Source organism: Neovison vison, chromosome 2 (genome assembly GCF_020171115.1).
Source record: "Neovison vison isolate M4711 chromosome 2, ASM_NN_V1, whole genome shotgun sequence".
In the NCBI taxonomy this organism is placed as follows: Eukaryota; Metazoa; Chordata; class Mammalia; order Carnivora; family Mustelidae; genus Neogale; species Neogale vison.
The window spans coordinates 79,255,151-79,281,288 of NC_058092.1; the positions used below are offsets into that span (position 1 = coordinate 79,255,151).

General features: G+C 38.2%; 2 protein-coding genes and 2 non-coding genes across 6 annotated transcripts in view; 3 read left to right on the forward strand and 1 right to left on the reverse strand.

Moving 5' to 3' along the window:
• The first annotated feature begins 1,149 nt into the window (after positions 1–1,149).
• RPL5 (ribosomal protein L5) lies at positions 1,150–10,832 on the forward strand. Of its 2 annotated transcripts, none has more exons than XM_044238692.1 (8): positions 1,150–1,256; positions 2,279–2,348; positions 2,430–2,545; positions 3,688–3,822; positions 5,351–5,553; positions 7,048–7,225; positions 10,124–10,212; positions 10,663–10,832. In XM_044238692.1, the coding sequence occupies exons 1-8, from the start codon at positions 1,254–1,256 to the stop codon at positions 10,760–10,762; spliced, it is 894 nt and encodes a 297-aa protein (XP_044094627.1). In that variant the 5' UTR covers positions 1,150–1,253; the 3' UTR covers positions 10,763–10,832. The 2 variants fall into 2 exon arrangements, with proteins under 2 accessions (XP_044094627.1, XP_044094628.1); XM_044238693.1 differs by having other exon boundaries at positions 10,127–10,212.
• On the forward strand, positions 6,878–6,974 carry LOC122901598. The gene has a single exon (XR_006383592.1). It is a non-coding gene; the product is annotated as a small nucleolar RNA SNORD21 (small nucleolar RNA).
• LOC122901604 lies at positions 10,307–10,443 on the forward strand. Its single transcript, XR_006383596.1, has one exon. It is a non-coding gene; the product is annotated as a small nucleolar RNA SNORA66 (small nucleolar RNA).
• A 235-nt stretch (positions 10,833–11,067) lies between the features above and the next one.
• The window catches only part of DIPK1A (divergent protein kinase domain 1A), a 128,752-nt gene continuing 113,681 nt past the window's right edge, over positions 11,068–26,138 (reverse strand). For both annotated transcript variants that reach the window (XM_044238690.1, XM_044238691.1), the window contains exons 3-5: positions 18,995–19,102; positions 14,182–14,358; positions 11,068–13,083 (exon numbers count right to left, since the gene is read on the reverse strand). In XM_044238690.1, coding sequence (XP_044094625.1) covers positions 12,271–13,083; positions 14,182–14,358; positions 18,995–19,102 — 1,098 coding nt within the window. In that variant the 3' untranslated portion in view covers positions 11,068–12,270. The remainder of the gene's footprint in view (positions 13,084–14,181; positions 14,359–18,994; positions 19,103–26,138) is intronic.

Sequence of the window (26,138 nt, forward strand, 5' to 3'; positions counted from 1 at the left end):
CCAGAACATAAGTAGAGGGAAGAAGCCCACTTCCCCCTGGGCCCCACCTGGGGCTCAATCTCAGGACCCTGGGATCATGACCTGGGCCAAAGGCAAATGCTTAATGACTGAGCCACCCAGTCACCCTGTCTTCTGCTTTCCTGAGACCTCCTGAACTGATTAAGATTGAGGCCAAATTAAAAACGCAGATTCCTAGACTCCAAACCAACAAGTCTGGTTCAGTAAGAGGTGGGGGGATATTCAGATTTCTGCATTTTAGCTAATACCCACGTGATTCCCATGCAGTAGTCCAAAGACCACCTTTGAAATGCTGTTTGGTAAGGGCATACTTTCTCCTGAGCTGCTTTTTGTTTGTTTGATTGGTTGGTTGGTGATTGGTTCGCGTGTGGAGAATGAGTCAGCTCATTCCCTTGTTAGAATGAGTTTTAAAAGAATGCGGGGGGGGGGGGAAGGACCTAGAGAAAAGTTAAGCTCTGACTAGCTCAGAGTGATGGAGGGACGGAAAACGAAAGAAGCTGTCAGAGATCAAGAAACACGATGGAAGCAAAGGGAAGGAGAAAACAGAGCGGTGAGTAGTTCTTTTTATCATTTAACAAACCCCGAGCACTTAGAACGTCAGCACGAGTGCTGCTGGAGATTCAAGGTGAACTGGGGCAGGGGGACCCACCCTTAGAGAGTTCACAGGCAACAGCGGGCTGAAGGAAGTTGGAAGTACTGTGGGAAGGCAGAAGGGGCCCCTTACTCTGGTTTGAAGGGCTGGGATAAAGCTTCCAGAAGGGATTCTGTATGCTCTGGAGCAGGACGAGTAGTCCAGGAGGTAGTACCCTGGAGGGGTCCAAAGTGCTTCACAGCAAACATATTCTATTTAGTTTAAGTATTTTTTCCTATTTACAAAAATCATATATGTTTGTTACGAAGCAACTTATTAGCACAGGAAACTGAAAACCTCTTATAATCCTCCCGGCTACTGTTTACCGCCCATCCCTGTGGGGATTACCAGCCCGGAGTTTGGGGACTCAGTGGCACTGAAGTTCTGTTACCGCCTGGCGAAGTCCCGCATCGGTCCTCCCGCCAGCAGGGGACAGTGCAACGCACGCCTTGAACTGGCGCGCTCTCTCTTCCACACGTCGCTCGCGTGATCGTCAGTGCTACATACTGCGCCTGCGCACGAGCCGAGGCCTTTTCCCCCAGCCGAGTGTTGCTGGGCCTGCTGGTCTGTGGCGAGCCGCGGACGCCGGTCTCTGATCCGCAGGATGGTAAGTCGATATTGGGGAGCCTGGGCTACGTCTGCACACGGGTTCTTTGTCCTTTCCCAAACGCCAGCGTAGGGTCCGTCTCGCACGGAGCAGGGGATGGATGGCGTTGGATTGAGGGTTCTGCTGTGGTAGGGTTGCCGCTCCCAGCGTGGCCTTAATGGCTGCCGCCGGCCGCGCAAACTTTGGGGGAGGGGTTGACAGAGAAGATCAGAAGCTAGGGCGGCGGATTGAGGAGGGGGGATGAATTAAGCTGACAAGTTTAGGGGATAATGCCGGCTCGTCCGACCTGGCACCGGCAGTGGGGAGGATTGCATGCACTTGGTCTCACTCTGGGGGTGCGGTGGGGGGAGGAGATGCCTGAGTGGAGATGGGCTGCAGCTCTCCGGACTCATCCACCACTGACTTGTTTCCATGGTTTTTTTCGGGAGAGTGTGGGGTTGGTGGATCTTTCAAAAGTGGCTTTTAAACCCAGCAGTCAGCCTGGAGGCTGTGGCTTCTCTGGGCCCCAAAAGGGAACTCATTTAGTTGGTATGTGCTTCCTATCTCCTGTCTCCTATCTCTTTCTCTAGACTGTTGCTGCACCAGTTTTTAATGATTTTTGGGATGGGGTGTGTTGCTTTGATAGGTGGGAAACAATGCTGATTTAATCGGAAGTAATTGCCAAATATGCTCTTGACCAGATGAGTTTCGTGGCAAGTGGTTTAGGCTTTGGAAAAACGTGCGTGAACAGTAGGAGGGAAATTGGAGTTTAGGTTTCCAAACTGGGACACAGAGTGTTCAGAACAGACTGACGTTAGGCGAGATTGATTGCTATCTAGACCAGCACTTTGGAAAAGTGACTTATAAGAAGTAGAAAAGGTGATTCTTGACCCCCTGTGTTTTGAGAAACTGGACTTCACAAAAGTGACAGCTGAATGGGTTCACTTTTGAAGCTAAAGTGTTATTTTGTTATGCAGTTAACTCAGATGTCAAAAATATAAACAATTTATCAAAGTTTTAATAACATTCTTTTTTTCTTAAAGGGGTTTGTGAAGGTTGTCAAGAATAAGGCTTACTTCAAGAGATACCAAGTGAAATTTAGAAGACGTCGAGGTATGGTCACTTACTCATGTTCACAATTTTAGAAGAATCTGCAGTGGAATAGACTTTTCTTAAGTTACTTTTTTCTTTCAGAGGGTAAAACTGATTATTATGCCAGGAAACGCTTGGTAATTCAAGATAAAAATAAGTACAACACACCTAAATACAGGATGATAGTTCGTGTAACCAACAGAGATATCATCTGTCAGGTAAGTAGTATTCTAAATTCAAGCAGTGAGTGGTAACCTCACCTCTTTAACTCACTGCTGGAGAAGTTGTACTTAAGCAAAACATGTATGGATTAAAAGGCCCCTCTAGTGCCTGGCATTCTAAAAACATTGAGTAGTACTTTTCCTTTTAGTAGGTCTGAAGTTGGAGCTTGAGTGGGGAGGGTGGTACTTGAAAATACTCTACTGAAAATCAGCCATGTATGACAGTCCTGACCAAAGTAGTTTAATCTTGTTTTCTAATTGGCAGAAAGAGGATTAGAGAAATCTGGGCTACTATGTTATTTTATAGGGGTAAGAGGATAAATTTGAGGCCAAGTAGAAGGTTCTTGCACATTGCAGTTCCAGTAGAATAACAGAAATTGTCACGGACTAAATTCCTGACCTGCTGTACATAGCCTTATGTGCCATATAACCACTCCTTATTGAAGAGGTAGGTAGTTGTGAAGTTTTAATTAGGCTCTTAAGATTGTTTTTATTCCTGCTTCTCTTTGAAATAGGTTTTGATAAATAGGTATGAAGGTTTCTCCCACATAAAAGACCTCTACAAAGTGGCAGTTAGCTCCTAGAAATGAATATTCTGGGCATTTACAACTAGAGTAAATTTTTACAGTTAAGACTGTTTGAGTCTTTGCAGGGGGCAGGCACACCTATTTTCTGGGCAGACTAATTTTTTGGTTGTGAAGACAATGTGTTCTTCATACCTGAGTTCAGATAAGTAAACAGTGTCAGAAACATTGGATTTTGATATGCATAGTTCAGAAGATACTTGAAATAATCCGATTTCTTTCTGACTTTTCACTGTGCCTCTTTGATTCATTGGCTGATGCAGCTAAGAGTCTGTTTTCAGTAGTATTAGGAACAGTAGTCCCTAACTTACTCAAAGGCATTTCAATGTTTACAGTCTATATGGTAGTTTTAGCTCTGTTTTGCGATATTATGACATACATTTACAGAAGTAGTTGACCAAGCCATAAACTCTTTGAGTGGGTTTAATAAAAACAGATTCTAAGTGTTGCAGATTTGTTTCCCACTTCTTTTTAAGTCCTTTGAAAAAGAAGGCACCTAAATAAGTAAGCAGACAGTTGAAAGCACAGGTGACTAACCTGTTGTTTCTCTTACAGATTGCTTATGCTCGCATAGAAGGAGATATGATAGTTTGTGCGGCTTATGCTCATGAACTCCCAAAGTATGGTGTGAAAGTTGGCCTGACAAATTATGCTGCAGCATATTGTACCGGCCTGCTGCTGGCCCGCAGGGTATGTAGAAGACATCTTTAAGTAGTATATTTTCGACCTAGCTCATTGTTTGGAGTTGTCTGCAAGGTAGATGTTGATACATGAGGAAGATACCCTCAGCTGTGGCTTCTGAGGGGTGTCTGCTGTTGAGCTGTTGCTTGTGGGGTCATCAGGAAGGATAGCTTTATAAATACAGAATTTGAGACAGCAGTGCAATTTCTAATATTCTGGGGAGGTAATTTTTCTGGGTGGGTTTGGTTTGTTTTGTTTTGTTTTTGGGTTTTTTTTTGCATTGTTGAGTAGGTCTAGATCAGTGTGAATCTAAACCAAAGAATGATAGCCACCAGCCACATATGGGTGTTGAACACATGAAATGTAGCTAATGCTACTGAGGAACTGAATTTTTACCATAATTTGAATAGCCATTTCTGGCTAGTTAGTGGATACCTTGACTTTGTAGACCTTTGCCACTTAGAATAGATCTTCTATCAATCAGTGTACATTTAAAATGCAGACTTTACACCCTTGGAATCTGTTTTTGTTTTTTTTTCCATGGAATCTGTATTTTAATAGGATGTCCAGGTTATTTATATACATGTTAAAGTTTGAGAAACAATGTCTTAAATTTGGGTTGGGGGTTAGCCATGGGTAATGGATTTGGTTTTAACTATCTTTGCCTCTGGGTGGCAGCATTTCCTATAATATGCAGGAAGATGGAAATGTGATTTTGTCTTATTTTTGTTTTCTCAAGTTACTGATCTTGTTTTGCATTGGAATTGTTAAGCATGCATCGTTGTTAGGGACTATATCTTCACTGATTGTAAACTCGTTTGGGTAAGAGTGGGGAACAATGCCATACATGAGAGGAACATTGTAAGTCACACTGGTGAAACAGTAGCTAGATGTACTGGCAGAAGATTCACCCTTATTAACATTAATGTAGTTGGAGAGTAGAGCCATAAAAGATGTTCTCTTATGCCCAGATGCTTCTAAGATTTTAATCAAATTACATGTGGTAACATTTAATACTTGGTTCTTGAGCTACTGTAGCCAAATAGGACTGAGGAAATATGGAAAATAAATTTCTTGAATAGATATGGTTACATCTTAATTGATTAATGCATAAATAAGTATGGACATGTAGGAAAGATACAGAAGCTATAAGACAAAGGGGTGGTGAAATTGAATATTTGAAGATTGTTTTTGTAGCATCTTAGTATTTAAAAGTAAATCAGTACAGAGGGTTAAGTGAATTTTGAAGGAAAATTTTTCTAGGTGTCAGGTCATTAAAGTTGTGACTTTTTAAAAAATATTTTATTTATTTATTTGACAGAGAGAGAGGGAACACAAGCAGGGGGAGTGGGAGAGGGAGAAGCAGGTGCCCTGCTAAGCAGGCATCGCGATGCACAGCTTAATCCCAGGACCCTGGGATCATGACCTGAGCCGAAGGCAGATGCTCAACGACTGAGCCACCTATGTGCCCCTAAAGTTGTGACTTGATAATGTTAGAATTACTTGAATATATTTAGACTGGCTTTTTTGTTAATAGCTCCTTAATAGGTTTGGCATGGACAAGATCTATGAAGGCCAAGTGGAAGTGACTGGAGATGAGTACAATGTGGAAAGCATTGATGGTCAACCTGGTGCCTTCACCTGCTATTTGGATGCAGGGCTTGCCAGAACTACTACTGGAAATAAAGTTTTTGGGGCCCTCAAGGGAGCAGTGGATGGAGGCTTGTCTATCCCTCACAGGTAATAGAGTATTCAAGGCTTCATTGTTTGGACTGCCAGTATTTCCATTTCTGACTGGTTAGACTTTGGAGATTACTGGATGAATCAGTTAAATTAGTACGTAGTTATCCTTGTGTACCTTGTGTACCTGCTATATGCTTAGTACTCTACAAAAGGAACCTGGTGGGCAGGATGGAATTGTAATGTGTTTTATAAATGAGATTGAGGTTCAGAGATAAAGGATTTGTTCAAAGTTCTGGAGCCAGTAGTGGGAAAGCAGGGATTGAAACAACTAGCTTTTGTGTTGTAGCTTAGTTTTGGTTAGAAATGAGCACCTCAAGTCCACTCCCCTCTCAGTGTATTTTCTTTTCTTTTCTTTTTTTTTTTTTTTTAAGATTTTTAAAATTTATTTGACAGATCACAAGTAGGCAGAGAGGAGGAAGCAGGCTCCCTGCTGAGCAGAGAGCCCAATGTGGGGCTTGATCCCAGGATCCTGGGATCATGACCTGAGCTGAAGGCAGAGGCTTTAACCCACCGAGCCACCCACGCACTCCCGCCCCCCCCAAGTGTGTTTTCTTTTCATTCAGAATGAAAGTTGGTTTACTCATTTATGGGAACTCTCAGCTCTAGAAAAAAAGTTTGAGAAAAGGCTTATGACAGCTCTCAGCTGGAAACAAGATTATAGACCATTCTCAGAAGTTTAGTAGGTTTGAATTTGTTAAGTCCTAGGTTTTGAGTTAATGGTTTTTGTTCTTGTTGAGTAGATGCATCTTTAAAAATGATTAATTAGCTTCTTAGGGATATTTTAGAGGTTGGTGAATCCTTAACAAAAATACTAGGTTTTGGGGTTGGGGAGGGTAGCCTTTAAAATGTAACCTAACTGGAACTTCTGTAATGGTGGAGCATATTTTTTTTTTTTTTTAAGATTTTATTTATTTATTTGACAGAGATCACAAGTAGGCAGAGAGGCAGGCAGAGAGAGAGGAGGAAGCAGGCTCCCTGATGAGCAGAGAGCCCGATGCGGGGCTTGATCCCAGGATCCTGGGATCATGACCTGAGCCAAAGGCAGAGGCTTTAACCCACTGAGCCACTCAGGTGCCCCTGGTGGAGTGTTTTTTTTTGAGGACCTGCAGGTCTCTTGCAAGACACCTGTCAGATGTGGTCTTCAAAAAACCACTTATTCCCATGTGCCCTGAGGCAGCTCCCTCCAAATTTTAGGATTTGGAACCCTTTTTTGTGTTTATAAGGAGAACTCGTTTTAGTGGTGGGAACTTGGTACATTTCATGGCTTTAAATGTACTTGTAGCATGATTTTCTCTTCTGTCCTGGAATTCAGAGATAAGCTGCTGAATGATGATATCCCACTAAACTGAGCAGTCCATAGTTGGTCCTTTGGTTGCATATGATGCAATTAATTGTTTCAAGACGGGACTGATAGCAGCTACTGAAATGAATTCCGGTTAGTGAACTGATTTTAATCCTTATAATACTAAAATATGAAAAATTTTATTTTAGTACCAAACGATTCCCTGGTTATGATTCAGAAAGCAAGGAATTCAATGCAGAAGTACATCGAAAGCACATCATGGGTCAGAATGTTGCAGATTATATGCGTTACCTAATGGAAGAAGACGAAGATGCATACAAGAAACAATTCTCTCAATACATAAAGAACAACGTAACTCCAGACATGGTAAAAATTTTAACTAAAAATGCCTGTATTAGTTAATTTATAGGTTTTTTTTTTTTTTTAAGACTTGACAGATTACAAGTAGGCAGAGGGGCACACGGTGGGGTGGGAGGAGCAGGCTCCCTGCTGAGCAGAGCTCTTAGTGCAGGCTCTATCCCAAGACCGTGACCTGAACCGAAAGCAGACACCTAACCCACTGAGCCACCCAGGCTGCCGCAATTTATAGGTTTACTACTAGATTTTGGTGGGTTTATTAGTAGTTTTATTTCGGGTTAATTGTTAAAAGTTGAACATGAGTATGTTAATAGGTATAAATAAAGAGTTCTTAAAATGGAATGAGATGAACTTGGGATATTGAGTGAGGGTAAGTTAAAAGTCAGATAGGGTAATTATAAAGAACTTGACTTACCAACATGCTTTTAGGAATTTCTTAGGTACTGAAGGCCTCAAGGATCTAAATATGAAGCCTTTGGTGGCTTTTACATATTTGACTGTTCTAAATCTGTAGACTTAATTCCTGTGGTCATAGTTAGACTCATCTGTCCTGTCTGATAAAAGATTCTATTTAACTAAACTCATTTTGAAGCCATGTGGAAGAAAGGTCCTTTTTAGCAAATAAGTTCTATGTTACGGAATTTCTTTTTTTTTTTTTTTTTTTTTTTTTAAAGATTTTATTTATTTATTTGACAGAGAGAAATCACAAGTAGGCAGAGAGGCAGGCAGAGAGAGAGAGGGAAGCAGGCTCCCTGCTGAGCAGAGAGCCCGATGCGGGACTCGATCCCAGGACTCCGAGATCATGACCTGAGCCGAAGGCAGTGGCTTAACCCACTGAGCCACCCAGGCGCCCTGTTACGGAATTTCTGAATGTCTCAGCGTGGATGTGGGGAGTTGTACAGATTAGATCACTAGTCCTTGATGTTGCAAATGTGAGTTTAATGTTAGAAATTTTATCAGCCTAAAGTTCTATCTTTAAGACTGACTATTAACGCACCGTAGTCATGGAAGGTAGGCATAGAACACAAAAAGAGCATTGATTTTTATAAAACTTGTACACAACTATGGAGTTGTAAATAAATTAATAGTTACCTATTAAATGACTGTTATGTTAGTGCACAGTTTCTATTTTCACACTGCTTTGGTTATGAAAAAAAATTTTTTTTGAGTGAGTGAGTGCATAGTGGGTGAGGGGCAGACGGCATCCAGCATGGGGGGGCGGGCTCAGTCTCAGGACCCTGGGATCATGACTGAGCCAGAATCAGACTTGGATGCTTAACTGAGCCATCCAGGCACCCTGTGAAAATTGTTTTTAAAAAGAGTTGTAATTGGAAAAGATCCCTTTCTGTTATTTGTATGCTTAGCACACAGTCTAGGGCTAATAAACACATAACTTGAGTTTTTTTGAGCTAGGAAAGGGTAGGATGCCATTAGTTTATATTAGTAAATGCAAGTGCATGTTAGTTTTCAGAAACCCATACTTGTATATTATTTAATTACCCTTGTTCACTCTGGTAAATAGGGACTTTTACTTGTGATTATAATTCTGCTTGGCCTGCATAATTTTTCTTCCTAAGACATCTCTTGCTCTGGTAATGTTAAACTTGTTCAAAAACTTCAAAATCTCAAGCTTCAAAATCTCACATTTCAAGCCATTTTCTAATGCTTTCCTATATATTTGATATATTTCAGCTGGACCACTCTTAGGCTGATGTACTTTTCCTGGCTAGCTCATCAGTTTGATCTTTGGAGGCCTCTTATGCATGCCTGCTAAACTCCTCTGCTGACATCTGACATGTCTCCAAGAGGAAAGTGGTCTTTACTTAAAACTCAGTGCTATTGTCTACATACATGGTTGTGAATCCTGTTTGTCTCTTAGGAAGGAATGGACCGAGTTGCTTAGATTTATTAAATGACACATTTGACATCAAATGGATTCGTTAAATACAGTGGAAAGCCATAATAGAATGCAGAGGTAGAGAAATTAATTTTCAGGAGGGATTTAGGTCTCGTGCAGTGTTTGCATTATTTTCATTTGCTAAGTTTTACACAGATGCATGTAGTAATCACATTTTCTCTATGTTGAAGGAGTGATTTTAGAGTTGGATTACTTAATTCTTTAGGGGCATGTAATTGCTACTAGATTGGGATAGTGAATGTTCAGGTATTTTATAGCTGCTTCATGACTTGATCTTCCATAGAATCAATAGTCATTATTTAGAGGTGGTACTTGAAATAATTCAGAGAATTTCAGCATTGGTTTTTGATGAGTTTTAGAACAAAATTCTCTTTAAGATCTAATTGGATGGTGTTTGGGGGTTTTCTGGTGCAGTTCAAATCTTCTGTTTCCACAGACACCTAGTAGCAGTAGATACAAGAGGTCCCTGGTATGCAGTGCTGGGAGTAGCATTGGAAGACCTGTCAGATACTGATGGAAAATACAAATCTGGGAAATATGGGAGAACAAAAATGAATTTATAACAATTCTTTGTCCTCTTCCCTGTATACTCTTCCTCTTACCATCTTAAGTACTTTGTTTTGGCACAAATCCTCACTTGAATAAAAGAATTTAGGTCAGATAATACTTAAATGAACATAAATGTTTTTACAGAAACCCATTTGCTCTCAACTTGAGTGATTCAAAGTATAGCTGAATTCCTCAGAAATACATGCAAATTTTTGAGTGTGAGTTTTGTGAATAGTGTCAGTTCACATTGCCAATGGTAATATCTTAAGAAAATGTGGGTTATGTGTAGAATTTAAAGAGATACCAGGGTTGGCCTAGTTCCTCTTGACAGTCTGGTTTAGGGATAAAAATAGAACAAGTAGTAGAATGCAGTGCACATTATATGACTGTTTAGGGCATGTGAAGTGAAACCAAGTACTGTTTGCTTTGCTTTCTTTCAGATGGAGGAGATGTATAAGAAAGCTCATGCTGCTATACGAGAGAACCCAATCTATGAGAAAAAGCCTAAGAAAGAAGTTAAAAAGAAGAGGTATGCATCTTACTGTTGTCTTTTCAAGAGAAAGAGGTTAAAAGGAGTTGCTTACCTTGTTTCTTCTTATTCACACTCTCATTGAAGTTGTGCAATGCAAACTCGATCACTAGCTCTGCATGATGTTGCAGAAGTGAGGGGAACCAGGTTTGCTAAAGCAATTGTGGTGATAGAAATTTATTAGCCTCAGAAGGTACTTACTGAGCTGACCTATTCTATCCCAGTACAGTATAATTACCAATTACTGCATTTAAACATTTATTGTTTGTTTTTTTACCAGTTACTCCATTTTTAAAGTTAGATTAAGATCATAAATAAGTATGTGTATTAGAACTTGGATTTGTTTGACCTGATCACATTCTTTTTCAATCAGAGTTAACTATTTTCTATCCTCTATAGCGGTGATACTTAAAAATTACATTTATCTCTTTATTTTACTTTGTTTTATAGGTGGAATCGTCCCAAAATGTCTCTTGCCCAAAAGAAAGATCGGGTAGCTCAGAAGAAGGCAAGCTTCCTTCGAGCTCAGGAGCGGGCTGCTGAGAGCTAATAAACCAAACCACAATTTTCTATGAAGATTTTTCAGATAAAGACAACAATAAACTTATTCATCAAGCAGCTATCTGTGTTAAACTCTTATTAATGAAACTGTAGGAAATAACCTGAAATACAAAAGGAGAGGAGTTGACAGGGTTTTTTTTCTTTGAAAAACAAGTATGACTTCACATACTGACTCAGAGTTCACACCTGCTTCTCAGGCTTGTTTTCCCTGACAGGAGTTATCCCTCTGGTTGTATGATGTGCAGCCCTCCCGAAACAGTCTGGCAAGCAAGAGACCAACTGTGCACTAGGAAATGTTTCTTCCATTCATTTATTGTAACCAGATGGCTGGTGGGAAGAAAAAGTACCTTCAGAGTAAACAATTTTAAAATAAGCAAAACTGGTGCTAATCAATGGCTTTAATTTTTGAGAGAAAGCTGTTTCAGTGAAGTTCACATAACTGTAACATTCACTTCAATCAGGTGAAACTTTCGAGCAGAATATATTGGGTCTTCAAAAGAGGTGTTCTATGTTACGGAGATGTTGAAAGGTACATGCCAGATCTTAACATAAAAATAACATTAAAGGGCAAATAATAACTTGCATATCAAGTTTACATGAAACAAATTTACATGCCTCTTAAGAAAGCCCTTTGGCCAACAGGAAATATTGTTCAAAAATGGAAAATTGTTACTAGAAAGTTCCATAATTTCAGAATCTGGCTCCTAATGTCCCACTTCTCCATAGCTCAAATTCAGATAAATGGATCTGGATTGGGTTGATGGCCTTAAGAATGTCAGTTTTGAAGGACAGAGCTCGTGGACACTAAGAAGGACCCATCAAATCTAGGATGATGAAAGCTCATCCAGTTTCAGCCTCAAATTTGCAATTACATATTGCCAAGTATTGCCATGTTTTGATGAATTTTTAATTTTCAGAGGCTAATAACATTCTGAAGCCATTTAACATTTGATGTCTAAATGTTTAAGTCTATAAATACAACAAACCATGCTATTAACCCAACATCTGTTTACAAGTGAGTAACTTTACCTGCTTTACAGTCTTAATTTCTGTTAATGTGCAAACTTTACCATGCTAAGACTTCAGTAAATATGTATAATTTTTTTTTTTTTTTTTTTAAACAGCAGCTTCAATGCAAACAATAATTCCAGCAATGGTATTTTGGCTAACAAATCTACAAAATACTCTCACTGTTTATGTTTATGGAATGAGGATTTCACAGCATTATTTTAGGTCATTAGTCAAAATAGTTACACAGTGAAGGTACTGGAAAATCTACCAGGGCTTCCAACAGCAGAAATGAAATCTTTGGACCTGTTCTTCCTATACCTCCTGCCATTACTTCAGCAATCAACATATATCTCAAGATGATGACTTCTTAAAACCAGGGGAAAGGGGGTTGTGTAACTGGCAAGGATTTGAATCAGAAGCCATCTTTTTTTTAAATGCTCAAAATTTTTCCTTACAGTTCTTCCATAATCACAATGTCCAAATGAATTAAGAGTCATTTGTATAGGAAATTTTCTTCCACAGTAATGTTTTTAGGTTATTTAGTATCAAAGAATGTTCCATTTCCATTTGATTTGCTGTGACTTTGAGAGCAATACAAGAATAAAGTTGCTTTTCCAGTTCCTCACGAATTTCACTTGGAGCACCACGCAGTAGGTAGTCTTTGAGTAACTGACAGGCTTTTGCTAAGTTGGGTTGTATCACTTCCGAAGTACACTTCATTGTACTCTGATCACAGCTAGTTCGACAATCAGTGCCATAAACACAGTCCAAATCAGACTCACAGTGACGATCCTTTATAATTTCTTTCAGGTTTGTCTCTGGCACAATTTTTCTCATGTCCACCATTTTCAAATCATACTTATCGTTATATCCTAGGTTTTTGGCACTAATATCACACATTAGGAAGTTTCCATAGGGGCCGTGGAAAACATCTTCCACAAATTCTAGGAGTCCTATGGCTATTTTAGCCTTTCTAGGCCATGATGGTGTGAATAGCTGATCCATGCTTCTTCTGAACCCAGATGGAATAAAAAGTTCAATGACCCATGGAAGGCTTATTCCGTAAAGAGAGGTATATTCAACACTTTCCATCACATAGAGATCACCACAGAATCCCATTAATTTGGGGGTATGTTCTTTATCTTGAAGTATCACCATGAGAAGAAATTCATTTAGTTGAAGAAGTGCCCATGCTGACTTTGCTTCTCCCAAGGAAACCTGGCCATCTTTGTCTCCATCAGCCACCGTCAAGATGAGATTAACCAGTTCAGAGAGATTTCCTTGGTCACCCAACTTTGCCTAAAACGGTAAGAATTTAGCCAAATATAGGTTTGAAAAATTACTCATATGTAATATACATACTAACTTTATGGGGATTGCCATGCTAAGTAATAATCTTGTTACTGAGTCTCCATGAAGGAACTTAAGATATCTCCAAATATTTATGATGCTTACTGAGTTAATTAGAAGTATGTTTTATATAATTGTAGTAAAACCGACTTAAGTATATTTAAGAAATGAGTCACCCTAGCTCCTATAGCTCCCTGGGCCCTGTTGATATCCAACACACAAATTGTTCTGTCTTATTCATACATTTACTTGCAAAATTGCTGTGTAATATGCTCATGTCTGAAGTTATAATAAGGGTCAAATAAGGTCTGAAGTTATAAAAAGGGTCAAACAGGAGAAAATTATTTTCTCCTGTTTTGTAGTCAATACATTAACAACTGTTTTCTTCAAATTGTATAGTTCCAATGGTGGTTAAAAAATATGTCCCTGTGAAGTTTCTTAAGATAAAATAGTACGAAAATGTAAACTTAAAAGTAAGATTTTGAGTGAAAATATGACACCAATAAAAAGATTCTTGGGGCGCCTGGGTAGCTCAGTAGGTTAAGCCTCTGCCTTCAGCTCAGGTCATGATCTCACATGGGGCTCTCTGCTCAGCAGGGAGCCTGCTTCCACACACCACCCCCTCTGCCTGTCTCTCTGCCTACTTGTGATCTGTCAAATAAATAATAAAATCTTTTTAAAAAAAGATTCTTTCCAATATTATAAATTTTTTCTTTAATATATTTAATCTTTGTATGAATATTTCTTTAAATTTTTAAAAAATAATTTTCAGTCAGGACATGTATACTAATTTTAGGCCTTCCCTACAAACTATACAGCTGCTCATCTACTTAATTCTCCTTTCATATCTGGACATTTTTAGCTAGCATAAATAATGTTAATGTAAGCATCCTCCTCAGATTTTGTTTGAGTTTTTTCCTCAAGATGGAGTCCTGGGTATAAGTTAAAGAATAGCAACATTTTTATGGCTTAGGGTGAGGTCTTGCTAACTCTTTCAGAAGAATGTACCACTTCACACTAGCAACATGTGAATAGATATATACTTACTTTAAAGAGACTGTAGACCATTTCTTTGAATTTCTGTACAGTGGTTCCCCTAGTTGGCTTATCAAATAGCACTATTTCTTTCCTTGGTTCCAATTCAGTCCCAAAATCAAGATGAAGTGCTTGTTCCATTTGACATTTCACAACACCTGGCAGATTACCCCAAATCCCTAAATACATCTATGTGAAAAAAGAATGACAAATTAGTCCTTTGGCTGAGCAGAAAACTTTACCATGTATTTTTAGTGTTTTCTGCCTCTTACAAAAACACACAAACAAGTAACAAAACATTGAGATTTAGCTTTTTTCTGTAACTTTTAAATTATAAAAAAGTAATTCATGCCTAAATAAACATATTTTTGACCAAGATCAATTTTACTTTTTCCAATTTTTTATTATAAAATATTAAAAACATAGAATTTACCATCTTAACCATTTTTAGAGTACACCTCAATGGTATTACATTCACAATGTTGTGCAGCCATCACCACTATCCTTTTGTAGCACTCTTCATCTTGTAAAATTGAGATTCTATACCTATTAAATAATAACTCCCTGTTCCCCTTTCCCACCCCACCCCCGGCATCACCATTTTACTCTCTATCTTTATAATTTTGACTTCTCTAAGCATCTCATATAAATGGAACCATACAAAATTTGTCGTTTTGTGATTGACTTATTTCACTTAACATTATGTTCTCAAGATATATACAGTTGCATGTGTCAGAATTTTCTCTTTTTTTAAAGCTGAATAATAGTCCATTGTATGGATATACCACATTTTGCATTTCTATTCATCTGCTAATGGACCCTTGGATGCTTCCATATTTTAGCTATTGTGAATAATGCTGACCTGAACTTGGGTGTAAGAATATCTTTTGGAGACTCTGCTTTCAATTTTTTTAGATATGTACCCAGAAGTAAAATTGCTGGATCATAAGAACAATATATTTTTAATATTTTGAGGAACTGTTTTTTTCAGTGGCTATGCTGTTTTACATTCTCACCAACAGTGCAAAAGGGTTCCAATTTCTCTCCATCCTTGTCAACACTTGTTAATTTCCATTTTTTGACAGTAGCCAGCCTAACGTGTATGAAATGGTATTTCACTGTGATTTTGATTTGTATTTCCCTAATGATCAAGTGATGCTGAGCATCTTTTCATATACTTATTGGCCATTTGTGTATCTTTTTCTAAGAAATGCCTATTTAAGTACTTTGCACATTTTAAAATCTGGTAGTTTTCTTGTGAGTTATAAGAGTTCTCTGTCTCTTTCTTTTTTTTCTTAGTAAACTCTACACATATTGGGGCACAAATTCATGACCCTGTGATCAAGAGTTGCATGTTTTACCAACTGAGCCAGCCAGGTGCCCCAGGAGTTTGCTATATATTCTAGATATATTTTTTAAAGATTTTATTTATTTATTTGACAGAGAGAGATCACAAGTAGGCAGAGAGGCAGGCAGAGAGAGAGGGGGAAGCAGGCTCTCTGCTGAGCAGAAAGCCTGATGCAGGCTCTATCCAGGCTCTATCCCAGGACCCTGAGACCATGACCTGAGCAGAAGGCAGAGGATTAACCCACTGAGCCACCCAGACACCCCTATATATTCTAGATATTAATCTCTATTGGATATATGATTTGCAAATATTTTCTCTAATTCTGTAGATTGGATATTCTTTTGATGTACAAAATTTTAAAATTTTCATGAAGTACAATTTGTCTCTTCTTTTGTTGCTTCTGCCTTTGGGATCAGAGCCAAGAAATCCTTGCTAAATCCAATGTCATGAAGATTTTACCCTATATTTTTTCTAAGAGTTTTATGCTTTTAGTTCTTACATTTAAGTCTTTGATCTGTTTTGACTTGATTTTTACATATAGTATTAGGTAAGGGTCCCACTTTGTTCTTTTGCATGTGGATATCCAGTTTTCCCAGCATGATCTGTTGAAAAGACAGTCCTTGGGGCACCTGGGTGGTGCAGTGGGTTAAGCCTCTGCCTTCGGCTCAGGTCATGATCTCAGGGTCCTGGGATTGAGCCCTGAATCAGGCTCTCTGTTTGGCAGGGAGCCTGCCTCCCCCTCTCTCTCTGCCTGCTTGTGATCTCTCTCTCTGTCAAATAAATAAATAACATCTTAAAAAAAAAAAAAAGAAAGAAAAGACAATCCTTTCTCTATCGAATGGTCTTAGCACTCTTGTCAAAAATCATTTGACCAGGAGCACCTGGGTGACTCAGCGGGTTAAGCCTCTGCCTTCGGCTCAGATCACGATCTCAGGGGTCCTGGAATCAAGCCCCGCATCCGGCTCTCTGCTTGGCAGGGAGCCTGCTTCATCTCTCTCTCTGCCTGGCTCTCTGCCTACTTGTGATCTCTCTCTCTCTCTCTCTGTTGAATAAATAAATAAAATCTTTAAAAAAAAAATCTTTTCACCAAATACATGATAGCTTATTTCTGGGTTCTCTATTCTATTGATCTGTATGTCTGTCTTCATTCTAGTACATACTGTTTTGATTACTGTAGCTTTGTAGTAAGTTCTGAAATCAGGAAGTCTGAGTCCTCCAGCTCTATAATACTTTTTCATGACTGTTTTGCTATTTGGTGTCCTTTGAGATTCCATTTTGGGCAGGTTTTTCTATTTCTGCAAAAAATATCCTCAGAATTTTGATAAGGATTTCACTGAATCTGTAGATCAATTTGGGTGGTATTAACGTTTAACAATACTAAGTCTTCCAATCCATGAACGTGGGATATGTCTCCATTTGTTTATAGCTTTAATTTCTTTCAGCAGTGCTTTGAAGTTTTCATTGTACAAGTCCCTCACCTTCATTGTACACTTTCATTGTACAAGTCCTTCCCCCGGTTAATTCCTAAGTATTTTACTCTTTCTGATACTACGTAAATGGAATGGTTTTCTTTTCTTTCTTTCTTTTTTTTTTTCTTAGATTGTATGTATGTATGTATGTATGTGAGACAGAGAGAATGAGAGCACAAGCAGGGAAGGGAGGGAGAAGCAGGCTCCCCAAGAGCAGGGAACCCAATGCAGGTTTTGATGCCAGGAACACTGTGATCAAGATCTGAGCTGAAGGCAGATGCTTAATGGACTGAGCCTCCCAGATGCCCCAGAATGGTTTTCCTAATTTTCTTTGTGGAATGTTCATTGTTACTATACAGAGATACAACTGATTTTTGTGTGTTGATTTTGTTTCCAGCTACTTTGCTGAACTCATTTATTAGCTGTAAGAACTTTTCCCTACATAGATAAAATGTTTTTCTACCTCCCATGGTCTACATAAAAGATCATGTCATCTGCAAACAGATATAATTTTATTTTTTCCTTTCTAATTTGGGTGCCTTTTTCTTGTCTTTCTCTTTCTTGTCTAACTGATTTGGCTAGAACGTCTAGTATTATGTTGAATACAAGTGGCAAAAGTGGGCATCTTTGCCTTGTTCCTGATTTTAGAGGAAAAGCTTTCAGATTTTCACAACTGAATATGATATTAGCTATGGGTTTTTCATATGTATATTTTATTATGTTGAGGCATTTAACTTCTATTCCTATTTGTTGAGTGTTTTTATCATAGGAGTGTACTGAATTTTGTAAATACTTTTCCTGCTTCAACTGAGATGATCCTGTGGATTTTTCCCCTTTCATCCATTGATCTAGTGTATTAAATTGACTTTTGTATGTTGAACCATCCCAGCATTCTAGTAATAAATCCCATTTGGCTGTGGTATATGATCTTTTTAATATGCTCAATTTGGTTTGGTAGTATTTTGCTGAATATTTTGCATTAATGTACACAAAGTCTGTCGATTTCTTTCCTTGTTCAAGTGTCTTTAGCTGGGTTTGGTATCACGGTAATGCTGGCCTCACAGAATGAGTCAGGAAGTATTCCCTCCTTTTCAGTTTTTAGAAAGGGTTGAGAAGGACTTAAATGTTTGGTAGAATTCACCACTGAAGGCAACAGGCTCACAGCTTTTCTTGTTGGGAGACTCTTGATTACTGATTTAATCTCCTTACTAGTGATAGATCTATTCAGATTTTCTATTTCTTGCTAAGTTTTCTGTTTCTAGAATTTGTCCATTTTGTCTAGGTTACCTAACTTGTTGGTGTACAGTTGTTTATAGTACTCTCATGTAATCCTTTTTATTTCTGTAGAGTCAGTAGTAATGTCCTCTCTTCATTCCTGATTTTAATAATTTGAGCCTTCTCTTTTTTTCTTCGACCATCTAGCTAAAGGTTTGTCAATTTTGTTGATCTTTCCCAAGAACCAGCTTTTGGTTTCGTTGATTTTTCTCTATTGTTTTTCTATTCTCCATTTTATTTATCTCTGCTGTAAACTGTATTATTTATTTCCTTCTGCTAGATTTGGGTTTAGTTTGTTCCTTTTCAAGTTCCTTAAATTGTAAAGTCAGCTTGTTGATTTGAGATCTTTCTTGTTTCTTAATTAAGCATTTATAGCTACAAATACATTTTTTAAGTCACATTACACAGAAAGATGAAAGGCAAAACTCTTCTGTTTCCATTTCCCTAATACCATACCCTAGAATTAGTCACTATTAATTAATATAAGATCCACGAGGTAAGTAATCTTATCTATCTTAATCATCACTGAATTCCTAATAACTAAACAGTGTCTGGAATATACTGGGAATAAGGGATTAATAATAAACATCTGTTGGATGAGTGAATCAAAGCATACAAAATTGAAGTATATAAAATTTCCTAACACTCTGGTTCAAGAATTCTAACAATACTTCATTTAAGGTAAAATTAGAGTGCACTATCATTCTGGAATGCTTATTTGTAATGTCCATACCTGATTGTTGGGCTTGGTGGATAAGCATTTCCCAAAGTAAAGAGTTTCTGTAACACAAAGGCTATTACATGCGGGCCCATCAATAACTCCAGTCTTGTACTTGTCACACTAAGAACCAGGAAACAAAAAAGTAGTTAATAGAAAAATGTTATAAAAAGAAACAATAAACAATGTAAGGAGATATCTGTATTCTTTAAGATGAAGTTCTATGATGAAAAGAACTCAGGCTCTGGATTTGGACAGACCTGAATTTGAATCCAAGCTCTGTCCTTACCAGCTATATGATGATGAAAGACCTTGCTGAGACTAGGGTGTGCACAGAATTTGAAAGCTATTTTTCCCACTTAAGATGGTCTGAGGTGGTATGATACCTGGTCTCCCTAAGATTAGAGGCACTCTTTTAAAAAGTGGCTGTGGGGGGCGCCAGGGTGGCTCAGTGGGTTAAGACCTCTGCCTTCGGCTTAGGTCATGATCTCAGGGTCCTGGGATCGAGCCCCGCATCAGGCTCTCTGCTCAGTGGGGAGCCTGCTTCCTCCTCTCTCTCTCTGCCTGCCTCTCTGCCTACTTGTGATCTCTGTCAAATAAATTAATAAAATCTTAAAAAAAAAAGTGGCTGTGGTTTTAAGATAAAAAATTAAAGTTTAAAAACCAAAAATAGGGGCATCTGAGTGGCTCGGTTGGTTAAGCCACTACCTTTGGTCATGATCCCAGAGTCCTGGGATTGAGTCCCATATCAGGCTTCCCCTGCTCTGCAAAGACCCTTCTTCTCCCTCTCCCTCTGCCTGCCACTCTGCTCACTTGTGCTTTCTATCTCTCTGTCAAATAAATAAATAAAATCTTTTTAAAAACCCCTAAAATATTGGGGTGCCTGGGTGGCTCAGTCAGTTAAGTGTCTGCCTTTGACCCAGGTCATGATTCCAGGGCTCTGGGATTGAGCCCCACGGCAGACCCCTTGCTCAGCAGGGAGTCTGCTTCTTCCTCTCCCTTTGCCCTTCCCCCTCCACTCATGGTATCTCTCACTTTGTTCTCTCAAATAAATAAAATCTTTTAAAAAGTTCCCAAAACATTTACAAATAACAAAATGAAATTATCTCTGTCATCTGGTCATCCTTGAGATCACCGAAAAACAAGAAAATAAGAAAAATGAACACAAACTCCATCTTTGATAAGGTCCCAAGTTAACCCTAAGACACAATTAGTGAGGATGGCCTACAAAGTTGAGTGAAAATCACACCTGAGTCCAGAGTATGTTGAGATTAAGTACCTGCTGTGACTTTAGTTTTCAATGTTGGCACAGCACTAAAGAGGTAGTACACCTGAGGAGAACTATCACCTGATTTACACTGAAAGTTTAAGGGGCACAAGCTGTGGGAACTTTCAAGGGCTCTGGCATTCCGAAGTAGCAGGACAAGACAGTGCTGAATGATAAATTCCTTAAAAATGTTATCTATGTTGGAGGCAGTCTGTTAATGAAACAGGTTGAGGGAGAATATAATATGAGCATCTGCTGGGGAGATAATACTGGCTAAGCATGATCTGTGTGTGTATTTTTGTCTCTAGTTTCTCCTTTTTTCTCTTTCTCACACGCAACACACATACCCACACACTCGGCCATAGCAGCCTCACTATTAGCACAATTCACTGCTCCAGTTGCTTCCTGCAAATAGCTGGTCGAGAAAGAACACTTTTCATTCGATAATGAGTAATAACCAAAGGAAAATAAGATCTATACAGCAAGTCTACAAGAAAACAGAGGAAAGGAAATGAAAAGTTAATGTTATAAAGAGACATTTTCCAGAAAAATGTTGCCATGAAGCAGACCAAACATAATGCTGTGAATTCAAAGGACTTAATGAAACAGCTTAAAAAACAAGATCTCAAAGCAAAAGAACTGATGCTGAGACATCAGAAGGAAATGTAAAATAAGCTAGCAGAAAGGAAGGAAAAGAGAAAAATCCTAGAAATTAAAACCACATTATAAGTGGGGGCAGGGAAAGAAGGCAGATAAAGATGACAGCAGACTTAAAACAGGGCTAGGTTAAGAAAAATAAGAAAATGGCAATGAAAAGTTAAAAAGAACTAAAAATAATTTGAGGCAGAATTATAGACACAGAAGACATGATATCTAGCATGTCTACATGAAGGAGAATAGAACAAGTGAAAATGAAAAAATATTCAAAGTATAATTCAAGGTAACTTCATGTAAGTGAAAAGACACTTTATAAATTGAAAGGACACAATGTGTCCCAAGAAAACTGATATAGAATGACCCTTGTGACCTATCCCATTGAATTTTACTAGACTTCAAAAGTAAATAATCTTTCCAGCATTCAGGCAAAAAGATCAAGGTACCTTAAAAGGGAAATAAATCAGATTGACCTCAGATTTCTCCACAGCCACATCAATGGTAGATAATGGTGCAATGCCAGCAAAGTCTTTTTTTTTTTTTTTTAAAGATTTTATTTATTTATTTGACAGAGAGAGATCACAAGTAGGCAGAGAGGCAGGCAGAGGGGAGCGGGAAGCAGGCTCCCCGCTGAGCAGAGAGTCCAATGCGGGACTCGATCCCAGGACCCTGAGATCATGACCTGAGCCGAAGGCAGCGGCTTAACCCACTGAGCCACCCAGGCGCCCCGCCAGCAAAGTCTTTAAGAAAGGAAGTGTGACTTGTCTGGATCCTAATTTTGTTAATTTTTAAAGGGGATATGGATACTACTTGACTTATATCATAATTATGAAGGGGCCCAGGTTGGGCAGAGAGCTTTCCTTAAAAAATAAATAAATAAATAAATAAATTATAGCATTAATATGAGGTAAAATGATATAATAATGAGTACAGATCACCTGTGATTTTAATGAGTGCTCAACAGTAGTACTATTATTTTACATAGCTAAACTTGTTTCAAGTAAAAGGCATCAAATGTTTTTGAACATATAAGGATTAGAAAATAGAACTCCATTACTGTCTCTTAAAGAACTACCAGAGAATGGATTTTAGGTAACCAGCAGATGAACAAGAGAACCTGAATGTGGAAGCCCCCTGAAATGTAGGATTGGGATGAAAACAACCCTGGGGATCTACTTCATAATAATTAATAAAATATCTGATAATCACCAGATGCCTATTATAGGTCAGGCACTGTTCTAGTGCTGTAATTTCATTATCATGAAAACAAACCTGTGAGGTAGAACCTATTGTTATATACATTGTAAAAACAAGGAAACAATGATCTATTAAGTAACTTGCTTAAGGTCACACACCTAAAAAATGATAAAGCCAAGATTTCAACCTAGGCAGTCTGGTTCCAGGGCTCATTCTCATAATAACTATTGTATATTGTTGAGAATGTTGATATTATTGTTTTTAAAGATTTTGTCAGAGAGAGAGAAACAGAGAGAGAACACACAAGCAGGGGGAGCAGCAGGTAGGAGGAGAAGCAGACTCCCTGCTGAGCAGGAAGCTCGATGTGGGACTCCATCCCAGGACCCTGAGATCACAACCTAAGCTGAAGGCAGACACTTAATGGACCAAGCCACCCAGGTGTCCCAGAATGTTAATATTATAAACTACACCAGTAAAAGTAGTAAAATTAACAAAAACCAAGAGGAGAAGATGTAAAAAGATGAAAGCTGCCAAAAGGATTGATTTCTTTATCTTTAATATTCAAGGTCAAAAGATAATACACCTTATAAATCAAATAACAGAGACAGAAGTATATTCAAAAGTATACCAACGATCACTAGAAGAACAAATAATAATAATGTATTGATTAAAATTAGATGGAGCAAAGGAGATGAGAAAGGAATTATAATTTTGTCACTTCTTATAATAAGTCGATTTAAGAAATACAGGATAAAGTACATTTTTTAAAGCCACAGCATAAAAAGCTAAACAATAGAAGAGCTAAATACAGAATACAAACCTTCCTGATTACCAGAAGGAACATGCATAAAATAAGGAAATACACACTATCCAGAGAAAGATACAAAACAAATGAATCTTTTTTTTTTTTTTTTAAGATTTTGTTTATTTATTTGACAGAGAGACACAGCAAGAGAGGGAACATAAGCAGGGGGAACAGGAGAGGGAGAAGCAGGCTTCCTGAGCAGGGAGCCTGATGCAGGGCTCAATCCCAGGACCCTAGGATCATGACCTGAGCAGAAGGCAGATGCTTAACTACTGAGCCACCCAGGTGCCCAAACCAAATGGATCCTTAAAAATGGAAAGTAGGTCATAAAATGTGCTCTAGAACTAAGTTATATCTATAAATGTCAGTGGGATAAGCTCATCTACTGAAAGAAAAATATCCTCAAAAAACAGTCAAAAAAGTTGAAAAAAAAAAAAAAGGACAGTACAGGTATATCAAACAAATGCAAGGAAAATACAATTAAGTGACAATCTTACATCAGAAGAGGTTGAAGTCAGAGGTGGAGAAAGCATTAAATAAGGTTTTTAAAAAAGCCCTCCTTATAATGTTAAAACATACAATCCACAACAAAGATATTACATTCATGAGTTTCTATAAAGCAAATAAAGTAGAATTAAAATTTATTAAGCAAAATCTATAAGAAATAGAAGAAATAAACAGAAAGGCATTAGAATAGGAGACCCTAGTTCACTTTTCTTAGTCCATGACAGATCAAAAAGTCTATGAAAAAAAGGATGTAGGAGAACTACAAAACCTGACTAATTGGGTAGATTTATATGCCTTGACAATAGACTTTTCAAATGTCCATGGAACACTTTACAAAATTAGACCAAAGCCTTAATACATTACCACTTAGTAGAAATGGCAGAAACAGTATTCTCCAAACACAATACGATTAAAATTTGAGGGGCACCTGGGTGGCTCAATAGGTTAAGCCTCTGCCTTCAGCTCAGGTCATGATCTCAGGGTCCTGGGATGGAGCCCTGCATTGGGCTCTGCTCAGCAGGGAGCCTGCTTCCTCCTCTCTCTCTGCCTGCCTCTCTGCCTACTTGTGATCTCTGTGTCAAATAAATAAATAAAATCTTAAAAAAAAAACCAATATGATAAAACTTGGAATTAACAAAACATCTATCGATACATAATTAAATGGTCTTTTAATTCTTGAAAGTCAAAGAGAAAGTCCAAATTGAAATGTTAGTATCTAGGAAATAACAATAACAGAAACTGAAAATAAGATTAATGATAAAATCAAAGAACTGCTTAAAGAAAACTATTTTAATTATGTTCATAAACAGCAAAGAACAAAACAAATGAATTAAAAATTCAAGAAATTAGAAAAAAATTAATCCAAAGAAAGCAGAAAGAAGGAATTAGCCAATATGAAATAATAATACAAGGTTATGGTATGTTCCTGTAGTTGCAAGAATTCCTCTGACCTTCATCTCCCAATCTTTGCTTTAGATCTCTTGCTCTTTTGGTTTTTGCAATTACCTTTTGATGGTTCTTCTCCCAAATTCTCCTTTTCTGTTTGGTTCCCTCAGTCTGATGACATAATGCTGCTTACAGATCAGTCTTGCCCAGCTCTGGTTCTTGGGATTGTGCAACCTATTAGAGGGCCAACATTGGGCTTCTCTTATATGAGATAGGGATTGTGGATAATTTCTTAAGCCCTTCATCTTGCGGGCTTAAGGTTTTCATTGATCCCAAGGAAATGGCCAAAACACAGTCGAGTCTGTTAAGTACTCAATTCTTGAAAGGGCCTCCTACCAACACTTTCTACATTTTGCTGTGAGGATGAAGATAGCTTTAGTAGAGATGGAGGACCCTGCCCATCTGAAGAAGTAAGTGCCAACACCCAGAAGTTGGGTTCAGCTGTCACTACCAGAGAAGTTCCTGGGTAAGCTGTGACCATGCCTGCTTTCTCCTGCAGACCTGGCTGTAACCAAGAACATGAGGTTTCATTTTCACAGGAGGAACAGAGCAATCTAGTTCTCAGACTCAAGTTTGGGGGGGACCACATGGGAGATACTCAATACTTTCTTCCCCAGGTCAACCTCTGATTTTTAGGGAAAGCAGAACATCCGTTTGGTATCTCTGCTTGTAACAGATGGCCAGCAATTTCACTGACATATGTCTTCAGTGAGGCAAAGGTCGGGGGAGTTGCAAGGCCTGACTCAGGAGCTGGCATGAAACCTCCTACAGCTACAGATTAGAGTTTCTAGTGAATTTAGATCACATAGACCACATCCTCTGGCCACAAAGATATAAGAAATCAACAAAAAAATAATGTAAACATAAACACAGACATGTTCAGAAACTAAAAAGTGCATTCCTAAGTATTTTGTGGATTAAAGGGGAAATCACAATGGAATATACATATTAACACTTGTGAGATGCAGCTAAAGCAGTTCTTAGAGGGAAATTTACAGCTTCAAACGCAATGATGAAAAAACAACAGACTGAACATAAATAGTAAGGACTCAACTAAAGAGTCTTAAAAAGACCCCAAGAGTAACAGAGTAAACCTCTAAAAGAAGTAGAAGGAAAAAAAAGCAGAAATAAAAAAATAAAAAGATCAATAATACCAAAAACTAGTTCTTTGAAAACTTAAACAAAGGAGATAAACCTTTAACAAGATTGATCAAGAGAAAAAGAGAAGGCACAGATAAAGATTATTTGGAAAGAAAATATAGTGAATGATATAAACAACACTATGGCAATACATTTGAAATGAACAATTCTTCTAGAAATATAAAAACAATAGAAAATGATGCAAGAAAAAATAGAAAATCTGAATAAGACTAGTGAACATTAAAAAATTGAATCCATAATGAAAAATCTTTCTCTCTAAAAACAGCAGGTCAGGGTATAGTCTGGAAGGACCTCAGGTTGCCAACCAGAATGTAGTACTGTTTCTAGGTGGAAAATGGGTAAAAAAACACAAATGGTCATTAACAGGAGGATGACTGAATAAAGTGAAGTATGTTCATACAATGAAATATTATACAATAATTAAAATGAAAGAACTGAGGCTTGGGGAACACTCTTGCACTGTTGGTGGGAATGCAAACTGGTGCAGCCACTCTGAAGAACAGTATGGAGGCTCCCCAAAAAGTTAAAACTGGAGCTACCCTATTATAGAGCAATTGCACTACTTAGTATTTACTCGAAGCATACAAAAATACACATTCGAAGGAGGACATGCGCACAGATGC

Bases quoted from the DNA above. Each gene is read 5' to 3' on its own strand.
- RPL5 (XM_044238692.1), top strand. The intron at 3,823-5,350 runs GTATGTAGAAGA...TTTTGTTAATAG, and splicing joins GCCTGCTGCTGGCCCGCAGG to CTCCTTAATAGGTTTGGCAT. The intron at 7,226-10,123 runs GTAAAAATTTTA...GCTTTCTTTCAG, and splicing joins ACAACGTAACTCCAGACATG to ATGGAGGAGATGTATAAGAA.